The sequence below is a fragment of the Mus caroli genome, chromosome 4 (genome assembly GCF_900094665.2).
Source record: "Mus caroli chromosome 4, CAROLI_EIJ_v1.1, whole genome shotgun sequence".
Lineage (NCBI taxonomy): Eukaryota > Metazoa > Chordata > Mammalia > Rodentia > Muridae > Mus > Mus caroli.
Genome location: NC_034573.1, coordinates 100,208,159 through 100,225,006, shown reverse-complemented (window position 1 = coordinate 100,225,006; position 16,848 = coordinate 100,208,159). Strand labels below are relative to the sequence as shown.

General features: G+C 42.1%; 1 protein-coding gene across 1 annotated transcript in view; it reads left to right on the top strand.

Moving 5' to 3' along the window:
* Positions 1-16,848, top strand: part of Scp2 (sterol carrier protein 2) — a 75,495-nt gene that overhangs the window by 4,550 nt on the left and 54,097 nt on the right. Inside the window, exons 2-6 of the mRNA XM_021159370.1 lie at positions 2,422-2,479; positions 5,196-5,267; positions 7,455-7,586; positions 9,946-10,010; positions 14,159-14,285. Coding sequence (XP_021015029.1) covers positions 2,422-2,479; positions 5,196-5,267; positions 7,455-7,586; positions 9,946-10,010; positions 14,159-14,285 — 454 coding nt within the window. The remainder of the gene's footprint in view (positions 1-2,421; positions 2,480-5,195; positions 5,268-7,454; positions 7,587-9,945; positions 10,011-14,158; positions 14,286-16,848) is intronic.

The window sequence follows — 16,848 nt, the reverse complement described above, 5'->3', positions numbered from 1 at the left end:
TCCCCTCCCCTCTCCCTCCCCTCCCCTCCCCTCTCCCTCCCTTCCCCTCTCATCTCTGACTCACCAAGGTGGTAGATGGCTAGCCAGTAAGTTCTTGCAATCTGTCACCCCAGGGCTAGAGTCATTAATAGATGACCACAGTGGGCCTTATACAAGGCAAGCAGTTTTCCAGCTAAGCCACTTCCCTAGCTCAACCATTTGACCTTTAAACATGATAATAGTTAACAGATCAAAGCCCCATTATGCGTGTCTAAATACCCATGCTTATATCTTAAAAGTAAATCTTTGTAGGACATTGTGAACCTATCCATCTTCTTCAAAACTGGCAAATAAAGGGATGCTATCATCTAGCTGTAGTTATTACCAGTGATAAAGTTCAAGTTCCTAGGAGTCTTGTATCTGCTAGGCGAGTTCTCACTAAAATAAGAAAACATTGTTAATGAGGTAAGTGTGGACATTCACAAAGGTGAAGCTGAGAATTTTTATTAAAATTTGGAAGAGGTGTATAACTCATAGAATTACTAATGTTTTGTTTGTTTTTTGAGACAGGGTTTCTCCACATAGCCCTGGCTGTCCTGGAACTGATTATGTAGACCAGGCTAGCCTTGAACTCACAGAGATCTGCCTGCCTCTGCTCCTGAGTCCTGGGGTTGAAGGTGTGTACCACCACCACACCTGGCTAGAATTACTAATTAATTTTTTAATTAATTATTTTATTTATATCTCAAATGTTGCTTCCCCCAATCCCTCTGAATTACTAATTTTTAAATTTTGTTTTACTTTGAGACAGGATGTGGTTAGTCTAGGCTGGCCGTCAACTCGCTATGTAACAGTAATGACTCTTCGGTTCTTTATGAAGGGTTCGTTGGTACCGTTTCAGAGCCCACATTACAATTGATCTTAAAATTCTTTCTACTTGTTAACTTTTACTTAGTATTAAAAAGAGATATCGCCGGGTGTGGTGGCGCACGCCTTTAATCCCAGCACTCGGGAGGCAGAGGCAGGGGATTTCTGAGTTCGAGGCCAGCCTGGTCTACAAAGTGAGCTCCAGGACAGCCAGGGCTACACAGAGAAACCCTGTCTCAAAAAGCAAAAAAATAAATAAATAAATAAATAAATAAATAAATAAAAAATAAAAAGAGATATCTACGGTGGGGGATGTGGCTCAGTGGCAGAGTCTCCACACACCAAGACCCTGTTTTCTTGTTGTTTTTTTGAGACAGGGCCTCACTATGTAGTCTTGGTGAACCTGAACTTGCTGTGTAGACCCAGCTGGCCTAGAACTCGACAGAAATCTGCCTCCTCTTCTCTACCTCCTGAGTAGTGGGATCAAAGGGGTACAAGCCCCGCACAGCACACACAGCCATCAACATTATTTTTTTTTTTTAAAAAGAAAGAATATTTAAATGTTTATCTTTCTAATTGCGTGTCTGTGTCATGTAGATTTATTTCATAGATTTATTGCATAGACTTAAAACAATGTAAAACCAAAATTAAGCTGCAGATGGGAATAGCAGACTCTGACATGAATCTGTTCCTTGTTAAACCGGCTATCAGCAGGAATCACAGAAACGTGGGGCCCATGGCATGACCGGTGGGTGCTTAGCCGCCACCCCTGATGCCTTGAGTTTGATCCACAGGATTTGTGTGTATGCTAGAGGACAGAACCACTTCTTCCAAGCTGTCCTCTGGCTGTGCACACAAAATAAGTAAATGGACGAAAAAATGGCTCCCTGAGAAGCCTTTCTTATTTTGTCTCCTAAAATGATAGATGTGTTTTCCAAATCACCTTATGCTAATGTTACTGCCTATTTTATGTAGATTAAAAGCTCTCTAAGGGTAGGGACTATAGGTTTTTATGTTCGGAGTAAAGGGGCATGGCTGATGCTCAGTAGTGTGTGTGTGTGTGTGTGTGTGTGTGTGTGTGTGTGTGTGTGTGTGAGAGAGAGAGAGAGAGAGAGAGAGAGAGAGAGAGAGAGAGAGAAACAGAGAGAGGGTGTGTGTGAGAGAGACAGAGAAACAGAGAGAAGGAGGGAGAGAGAGAGAGAGCAAGGGGGGGGGGACCCTATGATGCATATATTCTGTGTGAAGGTCAGAGAACAACTTTTGGAACTCAATTCTCTCCTTCCGTAGTGGGTTCTGAGGCTCCTAGGATGTCAGATTTGTGTAGGAAGCTGTTCACTTATTGGCCCCCCTTTGTCTTGGGATGGCTGACCCAGAACTTGGTGTGTAACAAGCTTCTTGCTGGGATTACAGGCCTTGGCCACCATTCCTGGTTACTTTACTTTAGACATATTCTTAGCTCAGTACAGTGTTTTTATTTGAATGACTAACTGAATAAATTTTTTGTGAGACTGTTGTGTAAAAACAAACAGAACCCTCAATGCCTGTTTCTACTTATCATCCTCTTCTGTGTTCTAGTTCATGAAGCCTGGATATGAGAACTCAATAGACTATCCTGATATGGCAAAGGAAGCAGGTAATAGGAAAAAAATCATATTTTTGAATACCTAGTAGCTTATTGTGTGGTTTGGGCTTATTCTGTAAGTAGAGCAGCCTTGTAAGCACAAAAGAACAGTTGTGGAGAAGAACTCCAATGGGGCTTGTCTGTGGTGTAGTGGAAAGAAGGAAAGGACGCGTGGGCAGTCTTCATAGCTGTACAGCTAGACCACACAGCATCATAGTCTCCATGTGTTATTAAGCTGTGTGTTGGGATATCCTCCTCCTTAGCTTTAACTGTCAACACAGCCTAGAGTCATCTGGAAAAGGGGTCTCAATTGAGGATTGTCCAGGTCAGATTGGCCTGTGGGCATGTCCTGGGGGATGACTATTAATGGATGCCCAGCCCACTGTGAACGACACCATCCCTTAGGCAAGTAGTCCTGGGTTGTGTACAAAAGTTGCCTAAGCATGAGTCTGTGAACAAGACAGAAAGAACTCTCCAGCAATGGCCTCCCTGGTTCCTGCCTTTGAGTCCCTGCCCTGATTTCCCTCAGTGATAGACTGTGAAATGAGGTTTAAGCCAAATAAATAAACCTCTTCTTTCCCTAAGTTGCTTTTGGTTAGCATGTTTTACAAAAGGTAACTAGGACAGATGGTAAAGGAAGCCAGGGAAGGAAAGGGAGAGTCATTGTCTTGGTCACTGTTCCATTGTAATGAAGAGACACCATGACCAAGGCAATTTATAAAAGGAAACATTTAATTGGGGGCTTGCTTACAGTTTCAGAGAGGGAGTCCTTATTTAAGGCTTTCTTTTCCATATACCAAATCCCACCTCTGATGACACACATGTAGCCATATGAAATTTTATTGTCGGGAAAGTTTTTATATATCATAATACTATTACCTAATTTTATAAATGATTTCTAAAGTAAAGTGTTGGTTTCCCCAGAGATAAGGTCATGTTAGTGACCCCCATCTCAAGGGATGGTTTATTAACAATTATTTTCACTTAAGATTGTGGCCTAGGCTATGAGGAACATGTTGTAAATAAGAAAAGGAATGAGAGAAAACAAAACCGATAAATTGTCATGAGAACTACGGCTCAATATGTTGTTCAATAAATTGTCATGAGAACTACGGCTCAATATGTTGTTCCACAACCGGTTCCAGGAGGCCTCCTCCTTTTTAAGTTTTTGACACAGTCTGTGGAACTTGTCACACAGATTCTACTGGGGTTAATGTGGCAGGTTCTGAGAGAGATACCATTTAATATCTTTAATATTTGTTTTCTGTGTTGATAGCACTCTTTTTTTAAAAATTATTTATTTATTTTATATATGTAAGTACACTGTAGCTGTCTTCAGACACAGTAGAAGAGGGCATCAGATCCCATTACAGATGGCTGTGAGCCACCATGAGGTTGCTGGGATTTGAACTCAGGACCTCTGGAAGAATGCTCTTCACTGCTGAGCCATCTCTCCAACCCAGAAAGTTTAATTTTCATACAACATTTTGTCATATTTACGCTATAATGTTTTTGGAGACTTGTATTCTTAAGTTCTTCATATTTCAGAATAACTTGGGTGAACATATTGATAAATATTTGGTCTTGCCTTTTTTATTTTTGAGGATAGAGTCTAGCAGTTCAATTTTTAAAGACTTTTGACAAATTTACATTTGGAATATCACTGACAGAGTATAAGAGTGCTCCTTTTTTGTGTGTTTGTTTTATGTATCTAATTTTGGTCTCAAACTTACTGTATAGCTGAGGATGGCCCTAAACGTTTGATTCTCTGGCCTTCACTTCCTGGGTATTACAGTTACAGGACTATGTAGCTGTACCTAGTTGATTGGTCACTGGGGATCAAATCCAGAGCCTGGTACATACTAGCTACACCCCAGCTTCCAAAGCTCCGTTTCTTGTTCTACAGACAGGATGGCCAACTGATCCTAGCTTTATGAAATGGGCACATCAGTTTCGGGTTTGCTTTTGTTTGTTTTGAAGCAGGGTCTCTATTATTGAAGCTCTGGCTGCCCTGGAACCCACTATGTAGACCAGGTTGACCTTGACCTTCCAGAGATCCACCTGCCTCTGGTTCCCAAATTCTGGGATTAAAGGAGTGTACCAGTAATGTCCCACAGTCCCTAACTGTCTCCAGCAGTGACAGTCTTTCCCGTTTTTCTCCCCTAGATATGTGGGGATGTGGAGATTTGGAGATGAAAGAGACAAGGGCGTTGCTATTAAGGAGCTTTAAGAGCTATGTGTGGAGGCACACACATGTAATCCCAGTCTTTTAGAGGCTGAGGCAGGATTGCCATGAGTTCAGTGCCAGTGTGTGGGTTACATAGTAATTTATAGGCCAGCCCCAACTCTGTCTAAAAAAATGACTGCAACAATAAGAAGCCCAAATAACAAGCAGACAGAACAGCAGCTTAAAGGCTTTTGGTCAGGCGCTAGGATGTAGCTCAGTGGTAGGGTTCCTTAGATTCTGTTGCTTTGAGTTTAGCATCTCCGTACCACATAAAACGGGCATGGCCATCTCCACCTTTGATGAGAAGGAAGATATGGAAAAGTGATATGATAGCTTAGAGGAAGAAGGGGAGAGCTACGATGATTTGGGGACCAATTTGTCTTTGAACTGAACAAGCGATAGAGAAGTAAATGGAATCTGAGGAAACTCTACGTGGAATTTCCACTCCCCTGAAGCCACCTGTGTCAAGTGCTTTTTGATGAACCCAGTTTGTTTTCACAGGCCAGAAGGCATTGGAAGATGCACAGATCCCTTACTCCGCAGTGGAACAGGCATGCATTGGCTATGTGTATGGTATGTAGTAAACAGAACACTCTAACACTATGCACGGGAAGTCTAGCAGCAAATACATAAGCAAATGTTCACCCCCCCAGGACAGAACCCAAAGGTTACCTTTGTGTGTTGGCTCTCTGTAATTGTTCTTGCCATTGTGGTATTATCAAAGCAGGAGACAAATTAAAATCATGCTTTTGGGAGTTGGCAACATGGTTCAGTTGGTAAAAGCTATTCATAGCACTTAAAAATATTTCTTATTAGGGCACATACCTTTCATCTCAGCACTCAGGAGGCAGAGGTAGGCAGATCTCTGAGTTCAAGTTCAGCCTGGACTACACAGTGAGTTCCTGGACAGCCAGAGCTACATAGTGAGACCCTATCTGGTGGAAAAAAGAAAGAAGGAACAAGGGAGGAGGATGAAGAAGGAGGAGCGGAGGAGGAAGAGGAAGGAGGAGGAGAGGAAGAAGAGGAAGGAGGAAAAGGATGAAGAGAAGAGGAGGAAGAAGAAGAGAAGGAGGAGGAGGAGGAGGAGGAGAGTTTGTAGTCTTTGACTCATCTACCCTTTAAGTACTCCCCTTTAAGTACTGGGGATTGAACCTGGAGCCTTGTACATGGCTGACAAGCCATTTCTTCAGTTGCTGCTCTTTGGCAATTAAACTGTACTTTAGCACTGAAAGCTACTAGCTTATTAGAAGTAAAGATATCCTATTCTTATATATTCAAAGTTATTTAAAATTTTTAGTTATTAGGAAAATATGGTAATTATATAGCATCATAGCATTTATAATACTATAGATAGTATTGTGCATGGACTTCATATAGTTCCTGTACTCTTCAAGGTAACAGGAGAAACCTGGGTGTAGACTTCCTGGGGCATGGTGTGTAGAATGCGCATTGTCAGGGAGACTGGTGAGCCTTGCCATTTATGTGGAAGCCTTTTGGTGAGGCTGCACCCACGGCTCTGTCATCTTGCTGTCCCAGCGATCCTGCCTTGTGGGCCATGGTACTTGAGAAAGAAAGTCATGTTTGTATGCTGTGTGGGTCACATTTTTTGTAAGGCCTGGATGCATACAGAGTCTTTTTTTAAAAGATTTATTTTTTATTTTTTATTTTTTTGTATATGGGTACACTATAGCTATACAGATGGTGTGAGCCTTCATGTGGTTGTTGGGAATTGAATTTAAGACCTCTGCTTGCTCTGGTCAGCCCCACTCATTCCAGTCCAAAGATTTATTTATTATTATATCTAAGTATACTGTAGCTGTCTTCAGAGGCACCAGAAGAGGGCGTCAGATCTCATTATGGGTAGTTGTGAGCCACCATGTGGTTGCTGGGATTTGAACTCAGGGCCTTTGGAAGAGCAATTTTACCTGCTGAGCCATCTCTCCAGCCCCTGCATACAGAGTCTTTAAAGCTTAGTTTAAAAAACCTTTTCAAGACAGGATCTATGGAGCCTAGGCTGACCATAAAGTCAAGAATAGTTTTGAATGTCTGATCCTGTTGTCTCTGCTTACTAAGATCCCACACTGCAGATTCAGATCCTGGCTGAGACAGGAGGAGGCAGGAATAGGAAGACGTCAAAAATGCATACTTCACTGCCTATGTGATGTCCAGGCCTGGAATCTCAGTTCTCAGGAGGCTACGGTAGGAGGACTGCTATGAGTACCAGGCTATCCTGAGCTACATGAAACCCTGTCTCAAAAAAGAAAGAAAGAAAGAAAGAAAGAAAGAAAGAAAGAAAGAAAGAAAGAAAGAAAGAAAGAAAGAAAGATAGAAAGAGAGGAAGGAAGGAAAGAGAGGAAGGAAGGAAGGAAGGAAGGAAGGAAGGAAGGAAGGAAGGAAGGAAGAAAGGAAAAGGAAGAAAGAGAAAGAAAGGAAGGAAGGAAGAAAGAAAGAAAGAAAAAGAAAGAAAGGAAGGAAGAAAGAAAGAAAGAAAGGAAGAAAGGAAGAAAGGAAGAAAGGAAGAAAGGAAGAAAGAAAGAAAGAGTGCATAGACTTTTGTTGTGACTGCTATTTCTGTTTGCACAATAGGGAATAGTCAGTGCTGTGGCTGTTTCTGACTCAGAGGTCATAGTGCATCACTGTCCTGCCTGGGGAGGACACTAGGGCAAGCTATAATAGTGAAAGACATACAACATGGGAGTGCTGCACTGCAGCCCGTGGACTTTTATGCCGTGGGTGTTAAAGTTTTACATTTCTCCATAGGTGATTCCACCAGTGGGCAGAGGGCTATCTACCACAGTTTGGGACTGACTGGCATTCCTATAATTAATGTCAACAATAACTGTTCTACTGGTTCGACTGCTTTGTTTATGGCCCAACAACTGATTCAAGGAGGTAAGGTGTACTTTATCAATCTTAGTTCTTAATGTCTTATCATGGCATGTGGGTGTTTTGCCTGCATCTATGTCTGTGCACCACAGAGCTGGAAGAGGGCATTGAATCTCCTGGGACTGGAGTTACAGATGGTTGTGAGCCATCATTTGGGTGCTGGGAATTGAACCTGGGTCCTCTGGAAGAGCAACCAGTATCCTTAACCACTGAGCTTTCTTTCCAGTCCCTCATGCTTGCTTACTGCTCTAATGTTCTTTTAAAATAAAAAAAAAATCTATCTATCTATCTATCTATCTATCTATCTATCTATCTATCTATCTACCTACCTACCTACCTATCTATCTACCTACCTACCTACCTACCTACCTACCTACTTATCTGTGTCCACAGTCAGCAAGGCACATACATTGAGGCCAGAGGACAACTTGTAGAAGTTGGTTCTCACCTTTCACCTCGTGGTTCCTGGAGATTGGATTCAGATTGTCAGGCTTGGTGACAAGTACCTTTACCTGCAGAGGCATCTTGCTGGTCCTTGTCATGTTCTTAAATAAATACGGGGTTAGTGTTCCCTTTTAATCATGTCTCTGTGTTACCACCACAGATTACTGTATATAATGTATTGCTTTAAAAAACATTTATTATTTGTTTTTGTGGTATTGGCAATGAAACCAAGGGCCTTGAGGATGCCAGGCAAACCCTGTACCACACGGCAGTATCCCCACTGCCTCCCAAGGCTTCACTGAAATCAAGTTCCCAGTCACAGAGTTTGCCCTGACGAGCTGTCATCATAAAGTGCAGCCATCATCGCTGTGCATTTTAGAACATTTTATCACCAGTGATGAACACCTAGTTTCGAGGGGTAAGATCACAGGCTCCAGAAACCCATCAGCAGTCTCCTGCCTCACCCACATCCTGGTCCTCACTACTGCTGCTTGCTTCTTTGTGCGCATCTGCTCCATCGGTGGCTTCATATGATGCACCATGTGACACGTGACCTTTGTCACTTTTTTTTTTTTTTTTGGTTTTTCGAGGCAGGGTTTCTCTGTGTAGCTCTGTCCTGGAACTCACTCTGTAGACCAGGCTGGCCTCGAACTCAGAAATCTGCCTGCCTCTGCCTCTGCCTCTGCCTCTGCCTCTGCCTCCCAAGTGCTGGGATTAAAGGCATGTGCCACCACGCCCGGCTTAAAAGTTCATTCTTATAGCATGTGTCAGTATTCTATTCCTGTTTATGGCCACATAACATTCTACTTCATGGCTAAGCTGTGTTTTGTATGTTCATGGTTTGGTGGACATTGTTTCTTTCTTTCTTTTTTGGCTGTTATCAGTAAAGCTGCCTTAGGCATTGTCCACAGATTTCTCCCTCTGGTGGTCAAATATTTTCATATGTGTATATGTCTATATTTATATCTATTCAAAGTATATATTCACATATATCATAGTCTCTATTTCCAAATACACTGGGCCTTTTATTGGGCCTTCTTTAGTCTACTGATTGGATAACTGTTCTACCACCCAGGGCTCTGGGTTTTGGAACTTGTAGTCTTACGCTTAAGCTGGTGCCCTTCAACCTCTTCTTGGAACTTTATCATCTTACTGTTTGGTAAGATTGATGCTCCTCCATCTCCTCCCTCCCTCCGTCCTTCCCTCCCTCCCTTCCTCCCTCTCTCCGTCCTTCCCTCCCCTTCTTTCTTTCCCTCTTTATGTTGGTGATTGAACTCAGTCCTCCCAGCCTGCTGCTTCTGCTGCGTCACCCATTTTGTCATTGAGATGCATTCTCCAGCAGTTAGTTCTCTCTTTCTTTTCTTTTCATTTATTTTCTTTTCCTTTTCTTTCTCTCTCTCTCTTCCTTCCTTCCTTCCTTCCTTCCTTCCTTCCTTCCTTCCTTCCTTCCTTTTTTTAGATTTATTTATTATTATATCTAAGTACACTATAGCTGTCTTTAGACACACCTGTAGAGGGCGTCAGATCTCATTACCGATGGTTGTGAGCCACCATGTGGTTGCTGGGATTTGAACTCAGGACCTTCAGAAGAGCAGTCAGTACTGAGCTATTTTGCCAGTCCCCTCTTTCTTTCTTTTTTTCTTTTTTTTTTTTAAAGAAAAAATTTGATAGTGTAGTGATGTTTTGTTCTTCATTTGAACTTTAACATAATTTTTGATGTCCTTTTTCTTCTAATACAATTCTTTTTTGAGAATCCCCTTTTAAGGGGATGGGGGAAAAAAGAGAATTGCCTTTTAAGTTTTACTTAAAATAATAATTAAATTTAAAATATTAAAAAATTTATAATAACTTAAAAATTTAATAGTGTTTTGTTGGGTGTCTGAAAATTAAAAATTTTGAAATAATTACATTTTTTTTAAAGGCTTGGCAAATTGTGTGTTGGCTCTTGGGTTTGAGAAGATGGAGAAGGGATCCATTGGAACAAAAGTGAGTAATTTCTTGTTACTTTGGAATTGTCTTAACATTATGAGAAACTGTCCATCTATCTGACCAGCATAAATAGAATCGGTTAGTAAGCAACATAAAATTTGATTTATTTGATTTGTTGTTTAAAAATACATACAATACATACATTTAAAGATTTATATGCTTTTATTCCTTTGTGTGTATGTGTACATGCCTGTGTGAGTGTGTGTGTGTGATTGTATGCTATGTGTGTTTGGGTATCTCAGAAGCCCTAAGCGGGTATGAAACCCCCTGGATTTGGAGTTATTGGGTCTCACGATGTGGCAGGAAACACAGTTTGAGTTTTCAGGAAGAGCAGCAGCGAATGCTCTAAACTGCTGAGCCACCTCTCTAGCCCATGATTTGACAGTTTATTTTATTATGACAGGGTCCCGTGAAGCCCAGACTAGCCTCACACTCACTTTGTAGTTGAGGACGTTCTTGAATTTCTGACCCTCTTCTCTCCAGGCAGGTTCCTTGTTATTTTAAGGAAAACAGCTGGCTGTTTCTGTGGCTGAGGCTCGGCCTCCTGCGTGGCCTCAGTTCTGTCTTCTGTTTGACTGATTTATCGCCTTCAGATCACATAGTACAACTTTTCATATTCTATAGGTAATCTATGCACAAAAGCATCAATTCCTTCTCACAGAAGCAGGAGTCACTCTTTTGAGCAGGAAGGAGAGCGTGCTGGTATGCTGGTCTGAGGGCTGCCAAGGCTGGTCTAAGGGCGATCTTATGGTAGGAGAGAACTGATTCCTGCAAGTTGTCTTCTGACCTCCCTCCATAGACATGCCATGGTATGCTCATGCACACTCACACACTATAATATATAATAAATATGCTTTTAAGGAATGCTTGCTGCACTGGGAGAGCTCCTTGCAGCAGCTGGACCTGGCAGGGGGCCGTTGGCACATTTTACTATTGAGTACAACTGAGGAACTGAATTTTTAATTTAATTTTAATTAAGGGTAAATTAATACTCTGTTCCATTACTGAAAAACTTTTGAGTGTATTTGGGATAACTTGGGCCTGTAAATCTATTTCTACAACTATGTTTTTGTGAAGTATAAATGCAATGAGCATGAAATATTACCAATGAAAATGTATTTATAAATTGGGATGTGTCATAGATATAAAATATACACAGTATTTCGAAGACTTAATTTGATAAAGAATATAACTCAGGAGGCAGAGGCAGGCAGATCTCTGTGAGTTCGAAGCCAGCCTAGTCTACACAGTGAGTTCCGGGGATAGCCAGGATTCACCCTGCCTCAGAAAAGTAAAATATCTCCCATTCTCACATTGATTACTTATTGAAATGAATGCTAATACATTTTTCAAAATTTATATTTGTGGGTGGGGGAAAAGTACATTGCTGGGATGGGGGAGGGGCAGGTATGGAGTGCGGCAGCCTGCTCAGAGGTCAGCGGCTATGGTGGCACTCCTTGCAGGAGTCAGTTCTCTCCTTCTACTGTGAAGTTCTCAGGGATCACACTCAGGTGGCAAGTGCCTTTACCCCTGTGCCATCTCACCAGCCCCTTCAAGGTTTAATTGGAGTTTTTTAGGTACAAGCCTAGGCTCCTGCAACTCAAGGGGTCTAGCCTAGGTGATGTATCCTTGATATGCCACTTAAACAGATGAGTAATGACGGAAATTGGAGAGATAGAGTCAACACACTGGCCACACTGGGAAGAGGAAGAGATCAAAGGATTCAGGCACCTCAAATCCATCGTCAGGGGTGCTGCCAGGATCATTAGGCAGAGGGCAAGAGGTCTGCATAACTAATCAGTTCTCCTGCCCATCACTGGCGTAGCTTGCATCTGTCCTGCAACATGATCCCAAGGTGCTTCTAAAACATCTTTAATTTAAGTATTTTTATTACTCTGTGTGTGTTTGTGTGTGTGTGTGTGTGATATGCATGTGTGGGAAGGTGGGTGTGCACATGCCATGGTTTAAGTTTGGAGGTCAGAGGACAACTTTCAGGCCTCCTTCCCAGGTGGGTTCTGGGAATTGAACTCAGGCCATCAGACACTACCTTCTCCTCATCCTGCTTAGCTCCGTATCTGAAATCCCTGGCTGCACTCCTGCTTTGGGTGTCTGCCCAGATTGTTCTTCAGCTTTTACAGCCCCACCCAGGCCTCTGACTGTTGTTGTGAGCTCGTTTCCCATTCAGTTCTTTTTATTTAAGATTTATTTTTTTATGTATATGAGTACACTGCAGCTGTCTTCAGACACACACCAGAAGAGGGCTTCAGATCCCATTACAGATGGTTGTGAGCCACCATGTGGTTGCTGGGAATTGAACTCAGGACCTTTGGAAGAGCAGTCAGCGCTCTTAACCACTGAGCCATCTCTCCAGCCCCTCCCACTCAGTTTTTATCCTCCTGACATCTATTCTGGGTTTATAGAATCACATTTGCATATTAATTTGTCTCATCATTTGTCCCTTCCTCCCCAATCCAAGTGCCTTTATTCTCTGAGTTCAGTTACTGCTAAATAGTGGATAGTGGAGGTTTGGTAAACCTGTTTTTTGTTTTGATTTTTTTTGTTTGTTTGTTTGGTGGATTGGTTTTGTTTTTTATTAATTCACTGGGTAGAGAGATGGCTCAGCAGTTAGGAAGTACTGTCTGCTTTTCCAGAGGACCTGCATCCGATTCCCAGCATCTACATGGTGACTCACAACCGTCTGGGGATCACCAGGCACACACAGTATACAAACATACGTACAGCCAGAACACCCATACTGATAAAATAACAAATATTTAAAAACCCAAGAGAAACGTGTCAATTCACACTTACTTTGTGTGTGTCCATGTGTCTTCTCATGGCATGGCACGAAAGATGAGGTCTGATGACTACTTTGTTGTTTGACCATATAGGCACCCAGGGATTAAATCCAGATCATCAACCCCTGGGGGGGAGCCTTTAACCACTGACCCATCTTCCTGGCTCTGGAGACATCTCCTAAATGAATTAATAAGCCAAGCACAACGATCTCAGCGCTGGGGAGTCAGGGCTCTGTGAGTTCTAAGTCAGCCTGGTCCACATAGTGAATTCCAGGACAGCCAGGACTATAGACAGAGTCCCTATCTCAAAAACAAAAACTAGGAGAAAGAAAGAAAAAAAAATCAAGGAGATATTTGTTGTAGTAAATATTTAATCTAAAAATTGGGGTTTATGCTCTGCCTTTGATTTTTCAGTTCCCAGATAAAAGACATACGATCTTTATATTTATAATAAGCCTTTAATGTACCAAAACTGGGCAAATATTTACACTCTAGGCTATTAGACTCTACCTCCCTATCAATAACCCCGAGTTAAACCTTGCCATGCTCAATCTGAGCTGCTCTTAACTCCGATTGGCCAGCGCTCGTGGCCATGTTTTTATGATTCAACTACCCCAAGGCAACTTCTCTCCTACTCATGGTCTCTCCTCTCTCCCTTTCACTTCACCCCCAACCAAATAACTCCAAACCCACCTACCTCTAATCCCTCCAGTAACTGGCTGTTGCCGTTTTTTTTTTTTTATTACGTATTTTCCTCAATTACATTTCCAATGCTATCCCAAAAGTCCCCCATACCCCCCCTGCCATTTTTTTTAACCGATAGTTTTAAATTAAGGAACAAGGTCTGTACAACAAAAGCTTGCAAGTGTGAGAATTCACTTGTAGGCCTAGACCTTACAATACATAGCAACAAACCAAACCTCAACAAATATATATATATATATATATATATATATATATATATATATATATATATATCACAGACCCCCCTCCCCAGCCTCTTTCTCCTCTTTTGTAAGGACACTGACCCTGTTCATGAAGGCCCTGCTCCTGATACAAGCACCTTGGGGATTAGATTTCAGCATAAACTGGCGTCTGACTTGCCATGTAACTAAGGCTAATCTTAAACTCTTGACCCTCCTGCCTCTACCTCCCAAGTGGTGGGATATGCAACCATACCCATATTTTCATGTTTTCCTGCTACAAAGTATTTCTTGATGATTTTACTTACATTGACTATATTGGTTTACTGTGCTCTCAGGATAAGCAAATGTCTTGACAATACTGTAAGTCGCAGAGAGGCATGTTTATGTCAGCTGCTCATTAAATTTTATTTTTCTCTTTAAGTTCTCAGATCGGACCATTCCAACTGATAAACATATTGAAGTCTTGATCGATAAGTATGGATTGTCTGCACATCCGATTGCTCCTCAGATGTTTGGGTGTGCTGGGAAAGAGCATATGGAAAAATATGGTACGTTAAAAAAAATATCCTGGGCTGGAGAGATGGCTCAATGGTTAAGAGCACTGGCTGTTCTTCCAGAGATCCTGAATTCAATTCCCAACAACCACATGGTGGCTCACAACCATCTGTAATGGGATCTGATGCCTTCTTCTAGTATGTCTGAAGACAGCTACAGTGTACTCATATACATAAAATAAATTAATCTTTAAAAAAACCCCAACAATATCCTTTAGAGCAGTAGGTCTCGATCTGTGGGTCTCAGCCCCTTGAGGGAGAGGCCAAACCCAGGGGTCACCTAAGACTATAATGCATGTTAGATAGTTATATTATGATTTATAACAGTAGCAAATTACAGTTATAAAGTAGCAACAAAAATAATTTTATGCTTGGGGGTCACAATACCATGACGAACTATATTAAAGAGTCACAGCAGTAGGAAGGTTGAGAATCACTTCTTTAGAGACTGGGCGTGATGACCCATCTAATTACAGCACCGAGATATTTGGATCTCCTTAAGTTCAAGGCCAGCTTGGTTCACATAATGAGTTACAGGTCAGCCAAGCATGTATAGTGAGATCCTGCCTTAAAAATAACAACAAAAACAACACCCTTCAGGCTTATTACTAGTTATGCTCATGCAATAAGAAATATCAGGTGTTTGTTAAGGACATGTGGAAGCTATTGGGATATTTAAGATATAAAATGTTTTTGAAAAGATTTCTTTTTAGTTGTTATGGGTATGGTGTTTTGCCTATGGATCACATGCATGTCTGGTGCCCTTGGAGGCCAGAAGAGGGCATCAGATCCTCTGGAACTGGAGTTACAAGTGGTTGTCACCACTACATGGGTGCTGGGGATTAAACCTGGGGCTCTACAGGCACCCTACCAACTTCGAAGACCCTCTCTCCAACCTCTTTTGTAAGGACACTGACCCTGTTCCTGAAGGCCCTGTTCCTGATACTAGCACCTTGGGGATTGGATTTCAGCATGGGGTGGGGGACTGGAGAGATGGCTTAGTGGTTAAGATTTCAGCATGGGATGCTAGTCAGGACATCAGCATTCTGCTCACTGCCTCCCTCCTGTAGAGGCCCCGTCTCCTAGTCATTGAGGCCAGAGTTTCAACATTAGAATTTAGGAGGGAGGAGGGAGGGTGTTAGGAGTATCTTTGAGGTCCTTTGATAATGTTACAGATGAGGTAACTTCTCGCTGGGAAGTGGAGATCCTGTGAGAACAGCTGATTCCTCACCGTGAAGTCGGGAACTGTCACTGCGCAGCCAGGAGAGTCCTTTTCAGTTGTTTATGCATGTGTGTATGGGTGCTGGCCGGTGACTGCAGGACCTGGCCCATGCTGGCTCTGCTCTTCCTCCTTTACAGCACTGGAGACTGAGTCCACCAGCCTGGCTTTCATCTTTACTACAATAGCAGGAAGACGTGAAAGCCATACTGACAATACCCATTCTCCAGTGATGCTAGGCTTGGTAATACTGTAGGCTCAGTAGGAGTAAGGCAGACGGTTACAAGTTGCTAGGAGACGTGAACATGGGGATCTAGCAGTTTCTTGTCCATGAATACCCCCTTGACTCTTCAGGAGAGTGCTGGGTTAAGTACTCAGTTGGAGTGGTTTCTTTAAAAATCTATTTTGCAAATAAAGTCATAAAGACTTTTGCAACAAATTGTTTGAATGTCATAAATACTTTATGTTTCCTTACTTTCTAGATAATGAATGTGACCAGATTACAATTTTGGTTGTACTTACCGAGTTTGGATGTTACTTTGTTTTGTTTTTTGAACTTAAGTCTCCAATGGTTAGTCTTCATTCACCACACTGAAATCACACAGTTTACTTTATTTCCCGTGGTGTTGGGCCTTGCTAGTCAAGCCCTCTACCGATGGGCCCTAGCCCACTAGCCCTGGGGTTTCTGGGTCTTAGTTTTATACTTGCCTCATAAACAAATTGTTTTTCACTTTTAATGCTCTGCAACCATTTAGGGAACCACGTGCTCTTTATAGCTGTGGAAAAACTTTGTATGACAATGTTTGAGTCAGAGGTTTTTTTTTTGGGGGGGAGAGGTAGTTGGCTAATGATTGTCTGTGTGTCCTTTCCTTTTGTCCTTTTTCTTTCCTCTTTCCTTCCCCCTTCCCCTCTCCTCTCCCTTCCAAGGTTACTGTAGCCCTCTGACTCTTAGGAAGTGAGGATGACCTTGAATGCCTAGTCCTCCTGAGTACTGAGGTGACAGGCTTGTGTTACCATATCCCATTTTTGCTTAGGATTGAACCCAGGGCCTCCTACATGCTAGGCAAGATCTCTACCAACTGATATACACCCTCAACCTAGTTTTCTGTATTTCTTTTAGGTTAAATATTTTATTGCTAATGGGATCTATTTTAGTAATCTCTATTTCTCCAGTAAATGATCCATTTCACTAAGATTTTTCAGATCAGCTTGATTATGACTCTAAAAAGTAACGTCACTATTTGTCTTAGTCAGGGTTTCTATTCCTGCACAAACATCATGACCAAGAAGCAAGTTGGGGAGGAAAGGGTTTATTCGGCTTACACTTCCATGCTGCTG